Source organism: Bidens hawaiensis, unplaced genomic scaffold, assembly GCF_021521415.1.
Source record: "Bidens hawaiensis isolate Kalapana, Puna unplaced genomic scaffold, B.hawaiensis_p1.1 tig00066426_1, whole genome shotgun sequence".
In the NCBI taxonomy this organism is placed as follows: Eukaryota; Viridiplantae; Streptophyta; class Magnoliopsida; order Asterales; family Asteraceae; genus Bidens; species Bidens hawaiensis.
In genome coordinates this window covers 3,186-25,451 of record NW_027501824.1, presented here as the reverse complement: position 1 = coordinate 25,451, position 22,266 = coordinate 3,186, and the positions used below count along the sequence as shown (strand labels likewise).

General features: G+C 35.0%; 1 protein-coding gene across 1 annotated transcript; it reads right to left on the bottom strand.

The window, feature by feature from the left end:
* Window positions 1-113: 113 nt before the first annotated feature.
* LOC143604753 (elongation factor Tu, mitochondrial-like) lies at window positions 114-5,377 on the bottom strand. The gene is made up of 12 exons (XM_077081139.1): window positions 5,106-5,377; window positions 4,614-4,689; window positions 4,412-4,504; window positions 4,250-4,324; window positions 3,839-3,943; window positions 2,993-3,083; window positions 2,674-2,879; window positions 1,686-1,769; window positions 1,527-1,589; window positions 1,376-1,438; window positions 396-636; window positions 114-267 (listed from the first exon to the last, which is right to left on the bottom strand). The coding sequence occupies exons 1-12, from the start codon at window positions 5,297-5,299 to the stop codon at window positions 197-199; spliced, it is 1,362 nt and encodes a 453-aa protein (XP_076937254.1). The 5' UTR covers window positions 5,300-5,377; the 3' UTR covers window positions 114-196.
* Between the last annotated feature and the right edge of the window lie 16,889 nt (window positions 5,378-22,266).

Below are 22,266 nucleotides of genomic sequence, written 5' to 3'. Positions count from 1 at the left end.
ACTGGCAAAGCAAACCTATATTAACAAGTAACAGGTGGGTTGCTATACCATACAAAAAATCCAAAATAACTAATCAAAGCTGTAGTTGCATAATTAAACTGCTGTGGAGTGTAGTTGCAAAATTATGTTTCTTACCTATTCCTGATAACCAAGTGGAGACAAATTTCAAAAAATTAAATAAAAAGCGGCACGTTTATCAGCTTATCACCTTTGAAACTACCCCTGCACCAACTGTCCGACCTCCTTCCCTAAGGGCAAATCTTTGTCCTATAAACCAAACATCAATACGTTTAAGTGCCATTTTTTTATAAAAAATCAGCTCTCTGTAAAATTCAACAACATAGCATAAAAAACAATATTTATCAATTATCACGTATAAGAATAACGAAACGAACCTGGTTCAAGAACAACAGGGGTAATAAGTTCAAAAGCAGCAGTGACATTGTCTCCGGGCATAACCATTTTAACATCTTCAGGTAACTCCACTTTCCCAGTAACATCAGCAGTCCTCAAATAGAACTGAGGTCTGTAATTTGAGAAAAAGGCTGTGTGACGCCCGCCTTCATCCTTTGTCAAAACATATATTTCTGCTTCAAATTTGGTGTATGTTTTTACACTATTAGGCTTCGCAATGACCTGTTTAAAACCATCATGCAAACCGATATCAACATGCATTTATATTTATATAATACACACACACACATGTTCATTACAGAACCAAGTTTAAGTACAGAACCGCAGTAACCTCATAAACAAATGTGCCTACTATCGTTGTAAACAGGACGAGACAATCCACGGTGAGTACGGGCTAGGCGCGTATACAAACCAGAACTAGCCGGCTCGCCTCGTTTATCTCAACAAGTTAAAACATAGAGCTCACTGCTCGGTTCATCAAAAGCTCAAGCTATCACGTGGCTCGTCGTGCACGCTCTTTTATTTTTCAGATTTTGTTCTTTAACATGTGAGTAATGCAGCTTCTTTTTTGTATTTTTTAACTTGCCCAGTTGGACCCATTGAAAATAATATGTAGTCTTAATCAACCCATGGGTCTGTATTAAAAGTTCAAATACACCCATTTTATATGTTTAGGTTACAATTGCCAGGTCAAACAAACAAAAAAATATGGTTTTAGCAATGAATACCATTTCTAAAACAGCTTGTTTTGACCCATACCCATTTCTGACGTGAACCAAAACATGCATTTGACTCAAACCAAAACGACTATATTTAACTAAAACTCGTTCTGACCCGTTACCCTACACAACCCGGCCTAACCGTCTTGCCAAGAATAGGATGATAAACCATAAACCAAATTAACATAGAAGCTCAATAAGGGATGCAGAATTAAGTTGTAGCTTGAACAATTTTTAATTACCTGTCCCCGCTGGATATCAGTCCTACTTATGCCACGTAAAAGGAGACCAACGTTATCACCAGCCTGGCAAATAAAGAAAAAAAATATACAATTAGTGTCACATGGAACCTTGGTAAGAAAAAGAATTATCAAAGAACAAACAATCACTTACTTCTCCATGATCTAAACTCTTCTTGAACATCTCAACACCAGTAACTGTTGTTTTTTTAGAACCCTGAAACAAATATAAAATAAAAAGAAATTTATATTAAGCCGTCACTAACACATGCATGATTATTCACAACCAAAGGCAACAAATGATACATTTTACCTGCATTAACCCCATAATCTCAACTTCCTCACCAACTTTAATTGTCCCTTGTTCAACACGTCCAGTGGCCACAGTGCCACGTCCCTTGAACGAGAGAGAAAAAGCAAAAATGTTACAACTTACAAGGTATATCAACTGATTCGGATAAAACTTGAATTAAATAAAACTTTTTTTAATCAATAATACAAATTGTGGCGGTTGGCAGGTTGACGTGTTAAATTGTTAAACCCAAACACAAACCATATTCGTGTAAAAAACCATCGATCCTAGCACGCGCACTTAAAATCGCGTAACACACTTATCTAAACGAGTTGGCGGATAACAATCAAGTAGTAAACATGTTAAACGATTTGTCAGTTTGTAGCAAAGTGAGTTAGACAGATCATCAAAAAGGTTGAGTGGGTCAACCTCAACACACACACACACAATTAAAAGTTTGCAACCCATTTAGAATCGGCAGGTAATGATCAAGTCGTCAACGTGTTAATAGGTTTCTGGTCTGTAAAAAATGGGCTGGACGGATCATAAACGACTTAGTTGGTCAACTTGCTTAATTAAACAAGTTCAACAGGTCAACCAAGCACGACTTGTTTAACTAGACAGATCAACACGAACAACGCGCGTTTATTAAATTAGTGGGATATGACAATCCAAAACCATGTTGTGTTGAAAATTAACACATAAAAGATCCTAGATACTTTTTATTAAATTAAAAAGATATTGTTGTTACAATAATACTTGTAATCATATTTGACACAGCTAACTATTATCAAATTTGAAAACTGGTAGACAAAACTGTTTCTGGGCATCCAAGCCCAACGAGGCCCAACTAACTACCCACTTTAATAAGGCCACTTTATGATCATTGAAACATATATGTGCAATGTTGTTTCTTATGTTTATTATAATTTAAAAAAATTATACGGTGCTTTAAATAGATAAGAACTTAATAACATAAAAATTCATAGTTTGAAATCAATGTAAATACCGCAATTGAGAAAACATCTTCAATCGGCATTAAAAATGCCTTCTCTTTTTGCCTTTCAGGCGTAGGTATGTAATCATCTACAGCTTCCATCAATTTCAAAATAGCATTCTTTCCAAGTTCATCGTTAGTGCCCTGTAATGCTGACAAGGCAGAACCTCGTACGATGGGAATTTCATCCCCTGGAAACTTATAAAAGCTAAGAAGCTCTGCCATTATCACAAACATATATGTTTATATGAAAGATATCAAAACCGTCATAAAATAATGAAGTGAACCCTAAATGTGAATAAGTATAAAAGGGACAACGATTAACATTTACCTCGAAGCTCTAGCTCAACGAGTTCTAGTAACTCAGGATCATCAACCGCGTCACATTTGTTCAAAAAGCACACAAGTGATGGCACACCCACCTGTACAGTGACAGAGACATTGATTCTAACTTTTTGAAACTTCAAATTAATATCATGCAAAAAGGATACATCAAAATTATCTGAAGATACCCAATCTCTCAACAATCATAAATTTTTAGTGTTTAAATAAACTGAAAAAGTGATCCTGGCTCTGATCATTTAAAGATTAAATGATAAATTTTGGTTAAATAAACTTCATACCAGCTGCAACAAACTGATAATTTAGAATTAAAAAAAAAAGAAAAAAAAACTGGTTTATTTATGGTATAAACATTTTATCCGCATATCTCTTAACAGTTCTTACTTAGATAAAAATTTATACAGTAGATAAGAAATAAGATATTAATATATTTGATATACGGATCTCAACAATCTAAAAAATGCCCCTCTGGTCCTTTTCTCATTATTTACTTTAATAATCAAATTTGTTAGCACAACTTTAAACAAAAGAATACGTATTAAAAGTAATTATCTACCTGATTATTCAATAACACACAACGAGTTTTAAAATATAGGTCTAAACACCCCCTAAAAGTCCTAGTTTGGTATCCTCATCGGACAATTTTCCCCATGTTCATATAGAACAAGACTATCATACGGATGCCAAAAAGCTATATAAAATAGAAGCTTAAACACAAATGACTATTAACCATTTAAAAAAAATTATTTCTTTATCAAACATTCACCCGACATAAATTTATCATCTGCCGCAACACAAAATTCAAAAAGTATAACCAGGTGAAACTGAAACAAACCTGACGTGCAAGAAGAATGTGTTCCTTTGTTTGGGGCATGGGCCCATCGGGTGCAGAAACAACTAGAATTCCACCATCCATTTGAGCAGCTCCAGTGATCATGTTCTATATATTATAGCAAATTAAGAAACACGACAACTAAACAAAGCCATATATTTGAAAAACTCACATGACTAAACAAACAAAACTGGTTAAATATAAACCCAACTAAAAAACAAGATGGTCAACTGAGTTACGAAAAGTTCAGCTACGTAACTATTAGGGCAATTTGAGTTTCGTCCCATTCAATAAACACCTAGTTGTTAGTTTCCCAGTAGCTATTAGTTAAAGGTTAAAAATCATTCATCATAGCATAACTTGTAACATAAACCATCTTTTACCAATAAAACTAGTATATAATAAATGTCTTACTTTAACATAATCAGCATGTCCTGGACAATCGACATGAGCATAATGCCTTTTAGCAGTTTCGTATTCAACATGAGCCTGCATAACCAAACAACGAATAAAAAATAAATAACAACGTATAACATTAATTAAATAAGCTGAAAATAAAATAAAACGATACTAAACCGTTGCAATTGTGATTCCTCTCTTTTTCTCTTCAGGAGCCTTATCAATTTCATCAAAGGCTATAGCCTTAGCCTTCCCTTCATCCGCCAACACCTAAAAAACACATAAATTAACAAAACTATATTTACTCCATGAATAAAAACAGAACTTATATCAAAAAATAAGAATACATGAAGTATATGGCAAAATCAAGCAATCAAACCTTTGTAATTGCAGCAGTCAATGTAGTCTTTCCATGATCAACGTGTCCAATTGTTCCAACATTAACATGAGGCTTACTGTCGTAAATATAATACAACAAACATTCAATAACAATTTTATTAACTTCCTACAAAATTACTCAACTTATAGATAACAATAAATTCAGTGTTGATAATGTATTATGAATTCATGATTGGTGGAGACAAGTTAAGTGTATTCATCATTAATATTCATTTCAAGCGACAATAAATCAAAACCTACTTAAATACTACCTCTCTTTAATGTATAACCAAATTAATCTCTAAGCTTAAACCTAACAAGTCTAACATGAAAAGTCAAAATGAAATCAGTAAGCTAATTATTGATTATAAAGCCTAATCAGATTGAAATCAAACGAATAGATATTGAATACATTAATTACAATTTAAATAAACGTAAAACCTAATTATCTTAATTAATATTAACAAGCACATTATCCGTAGAAAGAGCTTACGTTCTGGTGAAAGTGGCCATGGATCTCCACCAGGGATTAGAACTAGCCACGGCGTTATCATTTCCGGAAATCGAAAGAGTAATTGGAATAATACCGGAAGTAGATATGACGGATCCTCGAAGACCAGAGCGTAATTGAGGAGATAGTTTAAATAATCGGCTAGAATTAGAGTTTCTGAAGGCAACAGACGCCATTGATTGAATGGAAGAAGGGGTTTTGGTGGGTTTTACCAAGGATTGATTAATCGATAACTTGTGACTGTAGCAGGGTTAAGGGTTTTGTTTCGGCGTATCGAAATGAAATCAAATGGGCTGGGCTGGGCTGGGCTGGGCTGGGCTGGGCTATAGGCTTTTAAGTTTTAAGCCTAGTTCATAATATCACTTTTTTTTAAGGTTTTTAACTAATTTGTTATAGTTTTGGAAATATTGGTTTGTAACTGAACTTTGGCAATTCGTTCTCTCCAATCAATCTTTGGACTTTGGTGGCCTATGATTGAAATCAATCATGTAAGATGGAACACCGAGAGTAGTGGTGCATAAAACGGTTATTTCAAAACCGGATGGTTTCAAATTTCAAAAAAAGTGTTGATCACAAGGGTGATACAATTATAACTACGAAAAATCCATCACAGGGTTGATTTCTGTATTGCAGTGTTCACCACGGGGATGATTTATGCACTTTACTCTACGATTGAATACAATTTATCATTCGGTTTTAGAGTCTGTTATTCGTGTATTTTTGAACGTCCAACAAACATAGAATTGCCTAGGCACTCCCTACGGGGTGACCCAATAGCAAAAGGCCACCGCCAGCTGCCATAACCCGGCCATACAGAGCCCTTAAGCGCCTCCAAGTTATATCCAGTCTCACCCGTCTAAAGACCCACTGGTGTTAAACCCGGACGCCCTCAGGGTCAAACTAGAAATCACAAAGATCTTAGTTTTCCATCATTGAGCCACTCATACCCCTCCAAAGTGTTGTTTGTGGGGATTGAATCTGGGTCTCCTTTAAGAAACCCATGTATCCTCTGACTACACCACATTGGAAAGGATGACATGTTAGAGAGTTCACATTAAGGGGGTTTTAGAGCTATTTTTTTGGAGATTTACATGTCATGCGTTTTTCCTCTGTTGCGGGAGTCATTTTTAGAATATATGTGTTTTTCAAATAAGTTCTTCACCAAGAACTAAAAAAATAAGTTGTAGACCCTTTATAGATTGTGGGGCCGGTGGGGGTTTGGGCAATGGATAACAAAATAATAATAATTTTGTTAAAGGTAAAAATTGATGATGTGGGGATGTGTTTAAGTGTTTTTATGATTTCTTATTAGATGAGTTTTGAGTGTTTTTAAATAATTATATGTTTTTACATATTGGAATATAACTATGTATGTTTTTGAGTGTTTTTATACCTCTTATTATGGATGCTTTTATACTTTCCCCTTAATCGGTGAATCTTCATGTCTTTTATCTAAATATATTTTGTGTGCACATCAGTATCTCACCACCTTAAAATTTTTTTTCACTTAATATATTCTTTTTTGTTTTGCTTTTTAACTTTGTTTTTAAAACGTGTTTATCCAAGTTGTAGAAACCGGTTCAGGTTCAAACCTAATCGGGTTGGCCAAAAGTTAAAACCAGGTTGAGTACAAACCGTTCGGTTTCTTATCGGGTTATTGTCTGGTTCTTGACTGTTTTGGACGGCTTTTCACCTGTTTTGATCAATTTAACCAGTCTGAGACATGTTTCAATGGCGAGGATTACAAACTGGTTTAGTACCCACAGTTTCCATGGTTTCAAACCAATTTCTAAGAGTATCAATTTAATTTGGGTTATCGGTTCGGTTTAGAAACTGAATTTTTTTTGCACCCCTATCGTCAGGTACATCCTCTCTCTTCTACGTGTAGTATTTACGTGATTCGTGTCGCTTTAAAATAATCTTTTTTATTTGATTTACTTTGTTATCAAGATCATGACCACCTAATCATAAAACACTACATACCTTTTTCCCTAGTAGAAACGTAAGGACAAAAACACAAGTACACAACAGAAAAAAAGGACCAATGCTGACTATAAAGAATCCGATACAAACTTTTAAAAGGAGAATGTCTTGTTGGGTTGCTTCTTTCTTTTATTTCACCAAATTATCTTATTAGTTATTACCAAACAAACAATTGTTTCTTTGTTTTTGAAAAATTAATATTTTTTTGACAAAATGGCAAAAGACGTCCTTTACGTTTGAACGTTTTTTCAATAGTCGTCCTTTAGCAAAAGAAATGGCAGAAAACGTATTTCATGCTTCAAATTCCGTTCATGTTACATCCTTTGACACTAACCCAGTTAAATTTTTTGATTAAATATGGTAATGTGCTTTGCACATGAGGGTAGTGTGGTCATTTTACCCTTTAAGGATTGTTTGTGTAATTAAGTAAAGCTTTGGACATTTAAAAAAAGTTTTTTATTTTTTCAACAAAACAAAAAATATTCAATAACCCCCCCCCCCCCTTCTCTCTCTCTCTCTCTCTCATACACACCTCTACCACCCACTCCCACCATCCGTCCATCCTCTCTCATCATCTTCATCACCACCAAAATCGGTTTTCCGCCGGAGAACACGTCGCCGTTCATCATCGCCGGAGAACATGCCGCCGTTCATCATTGTCGGAGAACACGCTGCCGAAGAACACGCTGCCGTTCATCATCACCGGAAAACACGCCGCCGTTCATGAATCTGTCCATGGATCCGCCTCCGCCGTTCACATATGCATCCGCCTCCATCAGCCTATAAGTAATCACACCATTCTACTCGTATTTGAATTCCGAACAAGAGCCATAAAGATTTAATCACAGTTCTTTGTTAACGAACACGGATTTTTTATTTGAATGGTTTCTAGAGTTTATAATTTGGGGGCGTTTTACAGATCAGTGAGGCGGTGAGGACCTGGAACACCAAATCCCAACCGAGAAGTTGTAGATGGTGAGGCGGTGGTGTTACAGATCAGTGGTGGTGTTCCATGTAGGGTTGTTGGGATTTGGTTTTCCAGGTGGTGGCGGCGGCTGATGACCGTCGTTTTAGTCAATCAAAAACCCAATTAAACTAAATAGTTAGAGTAAGTAGGGTATCGTATCCACGAGGAGCATGTGGTCAATATTACAAAGTTTGTTTGATTTTTAATATAAAATTAACTAACTAAGATGGACAAACGATGTCTAGCGAAAATTAAAAGATTGATTTTAAAAACAATTTAAAGAAAATGCAACTTCCTCCAGGTTTCAGGTTCTAGGTTTCACACAAAACTCGTTTCATTAATTGGACATCACATAGACATGGTGTCGGAAGTCGGTTAATTTATGTGGTAATCAAAAACAGATATTTGTCATCGGATCTTTTATAATTTAATTACCCTATTTACTAGTATGAATCGACCTACTGTATGTCACCCAACAAGCTACTAGGTTTTGTCATCAACCGAACAAGTTGTAAAGCAAGGACTACTAATACATGCAAATAGTTTAAATAAACCAACACATCAATATGTTCATACAACGTTGTCAATGTCAAGAACAAATCCAAACACTAATAGAATTGAGAAACATGTAAAACCCAAACGAACCATTCACTTGGAGAATGTTACAATAAGATTAGTCTCGTCTCATGATGATTTACTCTTGATTTTTTTATGCACAGCAGTAGGGTTCTGCTCCCTTTGTCGGCTCCTAACCTCGTACAACCCTCTAAACCCCCAAAACAACGATGCCCCTTATTTTCTTCTCTAATCACATTATATGGGGCCCGTAAGCCTTCAGCCTATCACAATAAATTTAGTGAATATGTAATGATTCAAAAATAATCATTCTCTGGCCCATAGAAAGTCCATTGGTTTGAGTGTGCTCTTGAAATCCATTAGACGTCTTATCTGAGAAAAGAAAAGATAACATGCTGAATTCTCAATTTCCATTGCTATTAATTGAATTTAAATTAGTTTTTTTAATATAGCCACCTATGAAGCATTTATATGTCAGATTCGTGCAACATATTATTATTATTATTATTGTTATTGTTATTGTTATAATTTTGTTTTCTCAATAATCCACTCGATACAAAAACAACTTAAAGTAATTGCATTTCAATATATATTTAAACAAAAGATGCAATATTATTAACAATTGGTCATAACCAAACATCCACTCATAACATCCCCACACTTATCTTTTGCTTGCCCTCAAACAAACTATCATGCAACACATAAGCCTCGATCAATGATTCATCAATTACCATTATTAATGTTAGTGTGGTATAAGGTTATACCCAATTCCCAAGAACTGACACTGTCAAGATTGATAACCCACCAAATAATTTAATGATACATTTTAAAACTATGAAACCGCCCAAACGAGTGTACTTTGTTTCCGGTTACGGCACACATGTTCACACCCCTCATAATATAACATCTCTCCTCTCGGTTTAATATCTGGACCAGCAAAAAGTGTGCTAGTATCTCTCTGCCCTCTATACCAAGTATGAACACAATGTAATAAGCTTGGAAGCAAGTCATATCTCCACCCATTACCCACCGGTTGAATAGAAAATAGAACTAAGGGTTTTGTTGTGGCTTAGGTTAGAGTGTGGAAGCGGATTTATTTAGTGACTTATGGTAGATGAAACCCAATTTATTCAACAAACAAACAACTCACTCACTATTATTTACAAACGACACTAACTCAAACATCGACTCTTTTTGAGCTTTTATGTGATTTTCCAACTTTTTTCTTTCTTTCTTTTTTTCTCTTTTTTTTTTATTTTTTTTTTGTTTTTTTTAACAAATACTAACATCAATATATACAAACAACTGAATCCAGACATACGTACATTGTGTACTATGATCGACAAACAACTTATATACAACTCTTGACATATCGAATTTCATCCACAGGGTTAAAAATAATAAAGACCAAGGCAAACACGGCTTGTAATGTGGGTTAAACAAACGAAAGGGAAAAGGCACAAACTTGGCTCCTAGGGGATAATGTAGGGTTGGGAGTATTTATTTATTTATTTATTTCATGTAAAGGCCATTATATGTGGGTTTCTACAGTCTTATTTCTCCATACAGGTGGTGGTATTAAGATCTCGAAATGCATGAGGCAACCAAGTTCTAGATATCATGGACATACTGGTTACTCTCTATAATGGCACTCATATGATATGTGTATATACTATGTATTATATGTGTAATATATAAAGCAAATCTCACACACGTACCGAAGGAATTAGGCTGTCGATATGAAACATGTGTACCCGTCCCCATGACTCGTTATCCCCATCTAAACGGTCCATTTTAATTTTCTATTTTTGAAAAACTTTTGCATGGGAAGACTTTCGAGAAGCTTAAAAACTTATCGTGACCAAAGACCTATACTTGGCATAAATACTAACAATTAACAAGTTATAATTTCGGCTTTTGCGCACAATCAAGCTGCTCTAAGGCCAAAAATTTCAATTTTTCCCCCATCCCCACACTTGAGGTTGACATTGTGTAACACCCCGACCAAAGGCGGATTATACATCGGGGCGCCACATATTGTTTCATTACTCGTGACACTATTGGGTGCCAATATTTAATAAATACATTCATTCGCGCACGCGCAAAGTAAAAGTAAGATAACATAAATCATCATAAATCAATATATTATAAATCAAAATATTCGAACAGCAATAGCTTGTCTTGATACATTTTAATCTAGGTCCAAAATAAAGAAAACTTCCTATGTGTCCACAAGCTCCAAAACAGCTACTGCAACCCTGAACATGTGTTAAAATAAACGTCAAACACTTGCGTGTTGGTGAGAAATCAAGTTTAATACAATACATAGATAACCATAAATCTGCGCGCAACATGTGTATGTCTGGTTTTCAACAAGGGTGTAATCTGATCGGGATCAACTCTAAGATTCATAGACTGCCAGTGCTCGCAATTGAGCTCACAAACAAGACAAACTGTGCATGTGCAAACAAAAGAGAAAATCATAAACGATAGTTCTCCCGTGTTCATCTAATGGTACCATGAGAACTGCGGAATAGACCGACAAGACGGTTAATGATCCACACATACAAATAAACAGCCAAGTCTACGTCCTCAACACATGGGATACTGCGCGACTAAAGTTCATAAACAAGTTTAAGACTCTAAGTTTGTATGAACACATGAACATCCCAAAACATTAAAAGCAAAAAGGGATTAGGTACGAGATTACTCACTTGATAAACGATGCGGTGTAAGATAAAGCAAGAACCAACTTTAAACAAGCACAAGTTAACCTATAAATAAGATTATTGTTTTAATGAATTGATTTAAGTCTTGATTATAAGTTAGCATAATTAATAAGTAAATTATTATATATAATATATATATATATTACCGGAAAAGCAGGGCAGAACAGGGAGGAAGACGGAAGCAGAGAGGAAGACGGCAGAGAGAGCAAGGAGCAAGAGAACAGGAGAGATTAAGTGTTTTGTGTGTGTAGTGTTAAAACATTATTATTATTTATAGGAAAACCCTAGGAGACATAATCCCTAGAAAAGGGGAAAAGATCTTTAACAGGATCAAGCAAAAGATATCAAAAAGCATAAGAATCCAAAAGCAAAAGATATGGAAAGATATGGCAGCTGCAGAGGCAAGATAAAGCTGTCAGGGAACAGTAAAAAGGCATGGGCAGTTCAGAAAAAGGTACTGGTCAAGCAAGGAAAAAGCAGATCTCAAAAGATTATGTCAGTCACTTTATCTGCCAACCAATGGGGTTGGTGCGCATGCTGCGCCGAAAGTAACTTTTCAGACATAAAGCAGATTAGGTCAACAGCACAAAAGATAAGACAACACAAAAGCAACGGCTAGATTAAACAGAAGAAAACTCAAAGGGTTTAGCGCGAGAAGGCTGACACAAAAGGTCAAGAGAGCGCGAGCGCGAAGGCAGACAGAACCAACCTTAACGCGTCGCGGAAAGAACTTCATTTCTAAGCGCGCCGCGGGAAGAGTCACATTTCTTAGCGCGCCGCGGGAGGAACTAAAATTCCTAGCGCGCCGCGGGAAGAACTATAATTCTTCGCGCGTCGAGGGATGAACTACGATCCTTAGCGCGCTGCGAGAAGAACTACAAATCCTCAGCGCGTCGCGGGAAGAACTACCGTCCTTCGCGCGCTGCGAGAAGAATTACAATTCTTAGCGCGCTGCGAGAAGAGTTCATTTCGCGTATCGCTGGAACAGATGGTCTTCACGCAGGATTCCTTGTAAGGGGTCTGGCGCGTGGAGCTGCGCAGACAACCTTAGGCGGGAAGGAACAAAGGACAGCAAAGAGTTAGAAGAAAGAGGGAAACAAGGCTTAAGGGCGGGACGGCGACAAGAGGGAAAAGAAGGCGGAAAGAGAGAAGGAGAGGGACGGGACGGCGGAAAGAAAGAGAGAGAAAGAGGCGGGAAGGAAAATATATATTATTACTAAAAGTAAAATATAAGTATAAATAAATATTAAATCACAAAAGAAAGAGATCGGAGAAGGGAAACGGGTACCTGGGTCGGGTCGGATCGGGGCAGATGTCACACATTGTCCTCAATGTTCAAAATTTAGCAATAAAAATATATTATTGAGGAATTGACTGATTAAAAATTTTAAATCGAGCTTAGTGTGATGGTCATAAAAATTATACACCTATACAATTACACTTTTAACAATAAAACTAATAAAACAAAGAGAATTATGAAAACGAAATCACATGATAAGAAAATAAGCAACTCAAGTACACTCGTGATTGCTCTCAACAAACATGGCTTGTCAATTCACTCAACAGAACCTGCAAACTCTCACACGTGCACAAGCACGCTTCTCACAACTGTTAGGATAGGTCTTTTAAACCGTTTGCAAAACCGTTAATTTTAATTACCAAGCCAAATTAAATAAATTTCATAATTAAATCTGTTAAACTAGAAAAAGTGTTAAAGGACCTAACTCACTTTCGTAGGAATCACGATTGCATTTAGCGTATGCAACAAGCCCTTTAAACCCCCCGGTAGCCCGGAGTGAGGTCTCGTGAGGGTTTATAGGAAACTACACCCACAAAGTTTTAAATACAACATAATATACACGTACCTGAATACAAAGCCGGGTTGCCTCCCGGTTAGTGCTAAATTTTTGTTAATCTCTTCAGCCGGACCATACCTGATGTGACATTCATGGTGGTCTCATAGGGTGTATGCCTCCTTCCGCTCCTAAACTTGTTCTACTCTCATCATTAGATTTTTCCCAGACCTGATCATAAAATTTACACATTTCTCTATAACAATCAAACTCTACCTTTTTTCTTGTTCTTCTTCTCCTTCTTGACTTCTTCTTTACCTTCTCTTCATTTAACCTATCAATCATAAAAAATTCTTTCTTTTCTGTTTGATTTTCCTTCTCAGGAGATCCACACTTGTCAGTTTTATGATTAAACGAATTATAAAACACCTTCAAACTCATTTTGTTTTCCCCGAACCTCATTCTAACCGTTCCCTCAGCACAATTAATAATAGCCTTTGTTGTCGCTAAAAACGGTCTACCCGTAATAACAATTGGTTGTGTATTCTTTAAACAATCAAGCACGAGGAAATCCACAGGATAATAGAATTCACCAACTTTTACAATCACATCTTTTACAATCCCCCTAGGACACTTAGGAGTTTGATCAGCCAACACCACTGTTGTTTTAACTTTTTGTAGTGGCCCAAAATCATACTGATCATACAAACTCCCCGGTAAAATACTTACACAAGCTCCAAGATCCAATAAAGCCCTATCTAATTTAAAATCACCCATTTGTATTGAAATAATAGGTGTTCCTGGATCTTGAAGTTTCTGGGGAAGGGTACCCATCAAAACGGCGTTCACACTAGCTGTTAAATCAAGTTGTTTAGGAAACTTGTGACGTCGCTTGTGGGTACTTAACTCTTCTAAACACTCAACATGATCAGGACTCGCTTTAATTTGTTCAAGCAACGGTTTATTTATTTTCACTTTTTCAAAATTTTCCCACTTTTCACTCTTAAGTTGTTCTCGTTTACTTAAATTTTTCGGTGCATGTAAAGCCATTGGAAATGGCACTTTCACATTCAAATTACTAATTTCAAAAAACATGTTATTTGAATCACTTTCAGACTTTGTAAAACTTTTAACTTCCTGATCGTGTTCACTATCACCCTTAGACTCGGTTATATCATTCACCCGACCCTCAACACATTGTGGTGAATGTGTTTCAACAATAGAAATTTCAGAAAGAGGACGAGTACTTACCTCATTTATGTGGACACTCGTTGTGTTAGACGATTTGTGAGCTGGACATATCTGAGTATCACTACAAAGCTTACCTTGATCTCTTCTGATAACTGCCACTTCTTCAGTTAACTGTTCAACCTGCTGTGACAATTTCTTGATTTCCTTATCTCTGATCTTGTTGCCTTTTTGAATATCCATCATTAACTCAACAATTGTATCCAATTTTTCATTGATTGAGTTATCATCCGACCCATGCTGACCCGTTTGCCTATTCCCTTGATTCTGCAAGTTTCTTTGATAGTTACTTTGACTTCCTTCATAGCAATTATGAATTGGTGTCTCAAAAGATCTTGCATTCTGATGTGGTGGCTCGAACAGTGAGGCGTTCTTCGGTACTATAGGCACAAAATGACTGGAAACTCCTCTAACTGGGACTCTGTGATTCGCCCTAGGCACCCCATCCATGTACACATCCTGACCCTGTTGTCCTCCATAATCGTTCTGTTGATCACCATTATACCTTTGCCGACCCAACTTGACCTGATTCTGACCTCTTTGATTAAATTGTGGCCCTCGAGGCACAAACTCATCATATTCATATTGGTTTTGGGTTTGAGGATGTGGTAGGTCAAAGTTTGAAAATTGTTGTTTTTGTGAGAACGGTGGGTACAATGGGCTACCTGGTGGACTTTGATTACTGTAATAACTCATAACCGAACTACACGTATGATGCCAACACGATAATAAGTTATTGCACAAGCAAAGACAAGCAATACCACACGTAATACCAAACTTAAACAAAAAGAAATAAAAAGAAAAATATTTTTGTTTTGTTTTTTTTATTTTTTTATTTTAGTTTTTTTTTTAAAAATTAATCAAAATTTTATTTAAAAATTTTGTTTTTTTTTTTAAAAAAAATTAATCAAACAAGCAACGTAACACTAAGCGCACTAGCTCCCCGACAACGGCGCCATTTTGATGACCGTCGTTTTAGTCAATCAAAAACCCAATTAAACTAAATAGTTAGAGTAAGTAGGGTATCGTATCCACGAGGAGCATGTGGTCAATATTACAAAGTTTGTTTGATTTTTAATATAAAATTAACTAACTAAGATGGACAAACGATGTCGAGCGAAAATTAAAAGATTGATTTTAAAAAAAATTTAAAGAAAATGCAACTTCCTCCAGGTTTCAGGTTCTAGGTTTCACACAAAACTCGTTTCATTAATTGGACATCACATAGACATGGTGTCGAAAGTCGGTTAATTTATGTAGTAATCAAAAACAGATATTTGTCATCGGATCTTTTATAATTTAATTACCCTATTTACTAGTATGAATCGACCTACTGTATGTCACCCAACAAGCTACTAGGTTTTGTCATCAACCGAACAAGTTGTAAAGCAAGGACTACTAATACATGCAAATAGTTTAAATAAACCAACACATCAATATGTTCATACAACGTTGTCAATGTCAAGAACAAATCCAAACACTAATAGAATTGAGAAACATGTAAAACCCAAACGAACCATTCACCTGGAGAATGTTACAATAAGATTAGTCTCGTCTCATGATGATTTACTCTTGATTTTTTTATGCACAGCAGTAGGGTTATGCTCCCTTTGGCGGCTCCTAACCTCGTACAGCCCTCTAAACCCCCAAAACAACGATGCCCCTTATTTTCTTCTCTAATCACATTATATGGGCCCCGTAAGCCTTTAGCCTATCACAATAAATTTAGTGAATATGTAATGATTCAAAAATAATCATTCTCTGGCCCATAGAAAGTCCATTGGTTTGAGTGTGCTCTTGAAATCCATTAGACGTCTTATCTGTGAAAAGAAAAGATAACATGCTGAATTCTCAATTTCTATTGCTATTAATTGAATTTAAATTAGTTTTTTAATATAGCCACCTATGAAGCATTTATATGTCAGATTCGTGCAACATATTATTATTATTATTATTATTATTATTATCTTGTTTTCTCAATAATCCACTCGATACAAAAACAACTTAAAGTAATTGCATTTCAATAAATATTTAAACAAAAGATGCAATATTATTAACAATTGGTCATAACCAAACATCCACTCATCAGCGGCTACAATGATGCGTGGTGGCGCTGTTCGGCAACAGGTGACCGGAGATGGTTGTTTAGCTGGTGATGGCGGCGGTGTTAAATTATGGTTTTGGATGAAGATGGAGTGGGTTGTGATGGTGGATTATTGCAGGAGAGAGAGAGAGAGACGTCTGTCCTCATGTGCAAATAATAGATAAATATGTGCATTATTTAAATTTATTTTTTAGTTTTAATTATTAATAAATATATGAATTTACTACACTACCCTCATGTGCAAAGCATATGACCATATTTAACCAAAAAATTTAACTGGGTTAGTGTTAAAGGATGTAACGTGAACGAAATTTGAAACATGAAATACGTTTTCTGCCATTTCTTTTGCTAAATGACGACCATTGAAAAAATGTTCAAACGTAAAGGACGTCTTTTGCCATTTTATCTATTTTTTTAAGTATTTACCTCACTCTCTTTCGGTCTTCCTAACTCAATATTTTTACTAAGCACTATTTATAGTTGCTTACGATTGTCATAGTTATTCACTAAAAATTTGGTTTGTATTACGTAAACAAATCTGCAATAAAATTTAATACTATGATTACAATGGATTCCTAACTCAATATTTTTACTAAGCACTATTTATAGTTGCTTACGATTGTCATAGTTATTCACTAAAAATTTGGTTTGTATTACGTAAACAAATCTGCAATAAAATTTAATACTATGATTACAATGGAGGGGTAACGCTCACTCAATACACAGGAAACCATAAACGTACACTAGAACCCATGACGAACATATGAGCTAAAGAAAACTAAACCCTAATAACAGAGGGCCTTTAGCCTAGCGTAGTGGTTTCAAGGTATTAAGATAAGGTTTTGTCTTTTCAATATGTGAAGGTTCTCCTCCCATCGTTGTCAAAAAATCTAACTATACTAATAAAAGAAAATAATGAGGATGATGTGACAATCTCACATTTATTCTTGGCCTAATTTCCCTTCTCATTCATCATGCCTATCCATGAGTTATGAAGCAAAACCATATTGGCAAATGAGTTATAATTTCCTTTTTAATTATCTAATATTTCATTTCATTCATTCTAACTATCAATTGGTCATTGGTCAAAATAATTTTGCCAAATGGGTTATAATTTAATTTCTAATTCTCTAATTTCTCATCTTATTTATCCTATATATCCATGAGTCATGGGACAAAACAATTTTGAGAAATGGGTTATAATTTCTCTTCTAATTCTTTAATCTCTCATCTCATTATCATAGTTATCCACGGGTAATTGGTCAAATCAATTTTTGCAAATGTTGTATATAAAAAAAATCGAATTTTTAAATTTGAGATTCTATACGTCTTATTTTTTGTACTATATATTTTATCTTCTTATTATCTATAATTCTGTCCATTATTTCATATAATGAATTTTTTTATCTTTATTATTTTATAAATCCCCTGTAATATACGGGTTCAAAAGCTAGCAGTGTAATAATCCATATGTACGATAAGATTTGCCGTTTTAAAAGAATAAAGGAAAAAAAACTAAACCCTATTAATGACTAATTAGTTACCAATTATTCAGTTTATATTAGGCTAAAAATAATTATTGCATAAAGTTGTCACCTTTAACAGCAAGAAACCCATTAATTAATTAACATCCCTAGAACTTGTATTCCATCTTTAGACTTTGCTAGCCAATCCTGGAATCCAATTCCATGTTTCGGTAACAATACCCATAAACATTACTTCAAGAACTAAGATCTATAGTCACCAATTAGCCAATTCAAGAATCTTATTCCACCTGCAATAGATAAACAAATGGTCATTTTCGCTTCGTGTTACATGACACGCCATAGAGGAATACAATCCCTAATCAACACCAATTATTAACAAGTATATCTTTAGAAGTGTGATCAGAATGATTCTTGGGAACTTTTACCTGACATTGTTTATATATTGTTGCTTGCGTTTGAAGGGTACGTTATATAATAAATCTCATAAGCCATTCACTTATTAAATAAACAAGCAGCCTCTAAACAACTTAAACAGTGATCATCATATGGGGAAAAACCAAACGAGCCCAACGAGTTCTTGCATAAAGATGTGTTGTGGTAGATCATCTAAACCTCGGGTTCCAAACACTCAACCAGTGGCTAGGCACGAGATCCAAAACGAGCATGCTCATGTTTCTCCCCATGATGCAAAACCTGTTAAAAACGTTCGGTTTTCTTCAACAAATATCATGAAGAAAGACCATACTAGTGGTGGAAAAAAGTTGTCCGATCAGAAGACATTTGGGGAGTCGAAATTTGATAGTTTTATTCGCCATACGAAGGCGAAATTAAGTGCTCCTTCTAATGTTCATATTGTGAAAAAGGTCAGCACGCATGATACTTTGAGTGAGAAGGTGTCGAATTATATTGACCGCACAAAACTTAAGTTTAGAGCGACGTCTAGTATGGGTGCTCACGGGAAATCTGTGTAGTTTAAGTGAGATCATTGATCAAAATTTAGCTATGCCAAATAAGGTGAAGTTGTTTTGTGTTATTGGTTTGATTTTATATATTTACCGTTTTACGTACGTGTGTTTATAGTACATATAAGTTTATTCAATAAATCAAAGCAACTTGAATGATGATCGAGCCCTTTTATATGTAGACGTTTGTATATAGTCTAAAGTTGTTAGTTTGGCTGGCTAATTCCGATATTAAAGCGAAATATGCGTTTGCTTATTTGGTAGTGTTGGCAAAGGTAGACCCGAGATGTCTATAACAAGGTCAGTTTTGTTAGTGCTCACATGTCTCTTAACTAGACGCTTGAATTTTTGGCTCGGTTTAGATCACATAGTTAATGATAATTTTAGTTGCAAGTTGCCACGAAAAAGCAATGCACCATTTAAATTTAGAAAGATGTAATTACTTAGTCGAGTTCGATACTAAGATTTTTTTTTCTTTCATTTTTCAAATGTAACATGAACAAGTCTATCTTTTCTAGCTATATTAAAAGAAAAACATATTGGGGTAGGCATTCCAAAATCTCAAGAATTCGGCGGAAAAACTGTAGGGTACTAGTAAAAATAAAACTATTGCCCCGTTAGTTGGCCCGACAACCTTGTTTTTAATAAACCAGCCAATTAAATGGTGGTATGATCAGGGGCGCAGCTTCTTGGGATCGGGTGGCCCCAGTCACTACCGTTTTTTCGGTTAATAGGGTAAATTTCGTGATTTTTTTCGAAAATTTTTATAGGTATCAAGTGCGGTCACCCCCTATGTATTTTTTCAAAAAGCGAACAATCACCACTGATTATATATATATATATATATATATATATATAGGGGAAGATTATCCTAAAAGCACGTAGTTTCTTAGGAAGACTAGGAATAAATCATAGTCATTGGATCATATCAATCAATGGTTGAGATCTAAAATTACAAAAAAACGTCATAGTTTCTTAGAATTACTCTTTCACCATTATAACCGACATAGTTTCCTATAATTGTTCTTTCACCATAGGTTTTAATATCAAATGTCAAAATTCTATTGGTTCTTACCATTCTTAGAAAACAATTTCTTTTTATTTGAACCCTTATATATATATATATATATATAATACCCCATCGATTGATTTTTTTTATAAAACTCGCAGTTTTTATAAACAAGAGTTACAAAATAGTAGTCGAATTGTAGAGTCTTTGTTTTTATAAAAATCAAAATTGAAGGGGACCATTTGATCCGACCCGAATTGAACCGAATCACCGATACGAACCGAATTGTCGACCGGAAACTTTTTGGGTGTGTGACTTCGGTTACCCGTGACTAAGCCCAAGCTTCGCCATTGGGTATGATAGCCTGGTATGATATGTAACAGCATGAACATCGTGCATTGTGCGGTTATATATCATGTTAAGATTACGACTTACACTGTCTAATTCAGGAAGCAAGTCATCGAGCAAAAGTTTAGGGTTGTAATTACCGATTCGAAAAGAAATCTGGGGCATATATGTGACAATGGTTTCAAATTTCAATGAATATATCATGTAAATGCATAGAAAATGTTGTGCATGAGGTGAAATGATAAGGACAACAACTATATGATACTTGAATGTTGATTGACATTGAAAGATATATAGGCATATAACATGATGGTGAAAGAAAATTTATATATATATTTTTCTAATTCTTAATTGTGGCATAAATGAAATTTTAGGTTGATATAAGACAACAATATTGAAGAGTTATGTGTTTTGTGCTGCATTGAACTAGTCTATGACTAAGTGGCGAAGATTGCTTAGGGCCTAGGTGGCCCCGGCCTCCCCTGTTTTTTTACGCAGTAATATAAGTTTACATGTTTTCGTCCGGAATTTTTTATGCGTATTGTAATTTAGCCGTTTTCGGCCAATATTTTTTACACGTAATGTAAATTTTAGCTGTTTTCGGCCGTAATTTCTTATACTTAATCTAAAATTTAGTTGTTTTCGGCCGAAATTTCTTATACGTAGTGTAAAATTTAGCCGTTTCGGCCGAAATTTTTTTACGTAGTGAAAATTTAGCTCTTTTGGCCGAAATTTTGAGCTCGGCCACCTTCGTTTGTGAAATTTTGTATACATTTTGAGTCCCCCCTCCCCCGGTGTCTTAGTCCAAGCTTCGCCACTGTAATGACATATGACTTATCCCTTATGTGTATCGCAAAGTTGTTAAATGGGTTTGGGTTTGGTTCATGATTGGGTTAAGGTTCCATACATTGGTCACTTGATCTCGGTCAATGATCTTTTGGACTTCGGAGTACCCATGCAATCACAAGAGAGCAATTTGGAGGAATGTCATATGGTTAAGGCGGTTTCAACAATTACTTGTTGGATGACTTGGAATGCAAAAAATGTGAGAATTTTTAACGGTAAGCCTTTCTCGGTTATCAATTTCAAAATCAATATCGAAACTATTTTTTTATGGGTGAAGCATATGAGAAGTGGTAAACACTAGAACGAGAAAGTGATGTTTGTTTAACAATTAACTTTGTCAACTTTCTCATATAAGGGTCTAGCTTGTCTTGCATTTATTTATTTTGTTTGTTTTCTTTATATTTCTTCTACGTTTAGGTTACCTGCTTCTTGTGAAAAAAAAAAAAAAGAAACCAACATAAAAAAGAAACACAAACCACCATAAGAAGAAAATCCATCATATGTGAGAATACTCTTTACCCAACCTGAGACTCCTTTTTTTTTTGTCACATTGGGGAGTTGAACCCAAGATATCTCCATCTATTAAAGAAGTCTTTGCGTATGTCACCTCAACCACTTAGGATATTGATTATTGACCATTTTTAGTAGTTCAAAATTTATAATAAAATCATTTTTTTATTTTTTGAAAAAGAAACTTTAATACTTTCAATGTTTAAAAACAAATGTAATTTACCCTCAAGTGAAAAATTATCTAAAAGCCATATATATATTATTTATAAAATTTGTTTTAATAAGAAAATGTTGCACACTAATGGCATACTGTTAAATGGCAACACGTTTTGGCTTAAAAAGAAGTATCATATTGATGTGGATGTTATTATTTACATCTTAAATATTGCATAATTTGATTTTTTTTAATTATGTTGTTGAATGAATAATTATATCATAAACAATGTGATAATTGTTCAACTTAGCAGAAGCCACGAGAGTTCTTCAATGGAATCATGATGGGCATGACACATGAGGCTGAAGTCAACGCTTTCTTTGGGGTATCAAAAAGGCCAAATGCATGCCACTATATTCATAAACAT

Excerpts from the sequence above, each read along its gene's own strand:
- LOC143604753 (XM_077081139.1), bottom strand. The coding sequence starts at position 5,299 with ATGGCGTCTGTTGCCTTCAGAAACTCTAATTCTAGCCGATTATTTAAA. Across the intron at positions 4,690-5,105 it reads ATGGCCACTTTCACCAGAAC|TAAGCCTCATGTTAATGTTG; the intron begins GTAAGCTCTTTC and ends TATTTACGACAG. Across the intron at positions 3,084-3,838 it reads ACATTCTTCTTGCACGTCAG|GTGGGTGTGCCATCACTTGT; the intron begins GTTTGTTTCAGT and ends GTCACTGTACAG.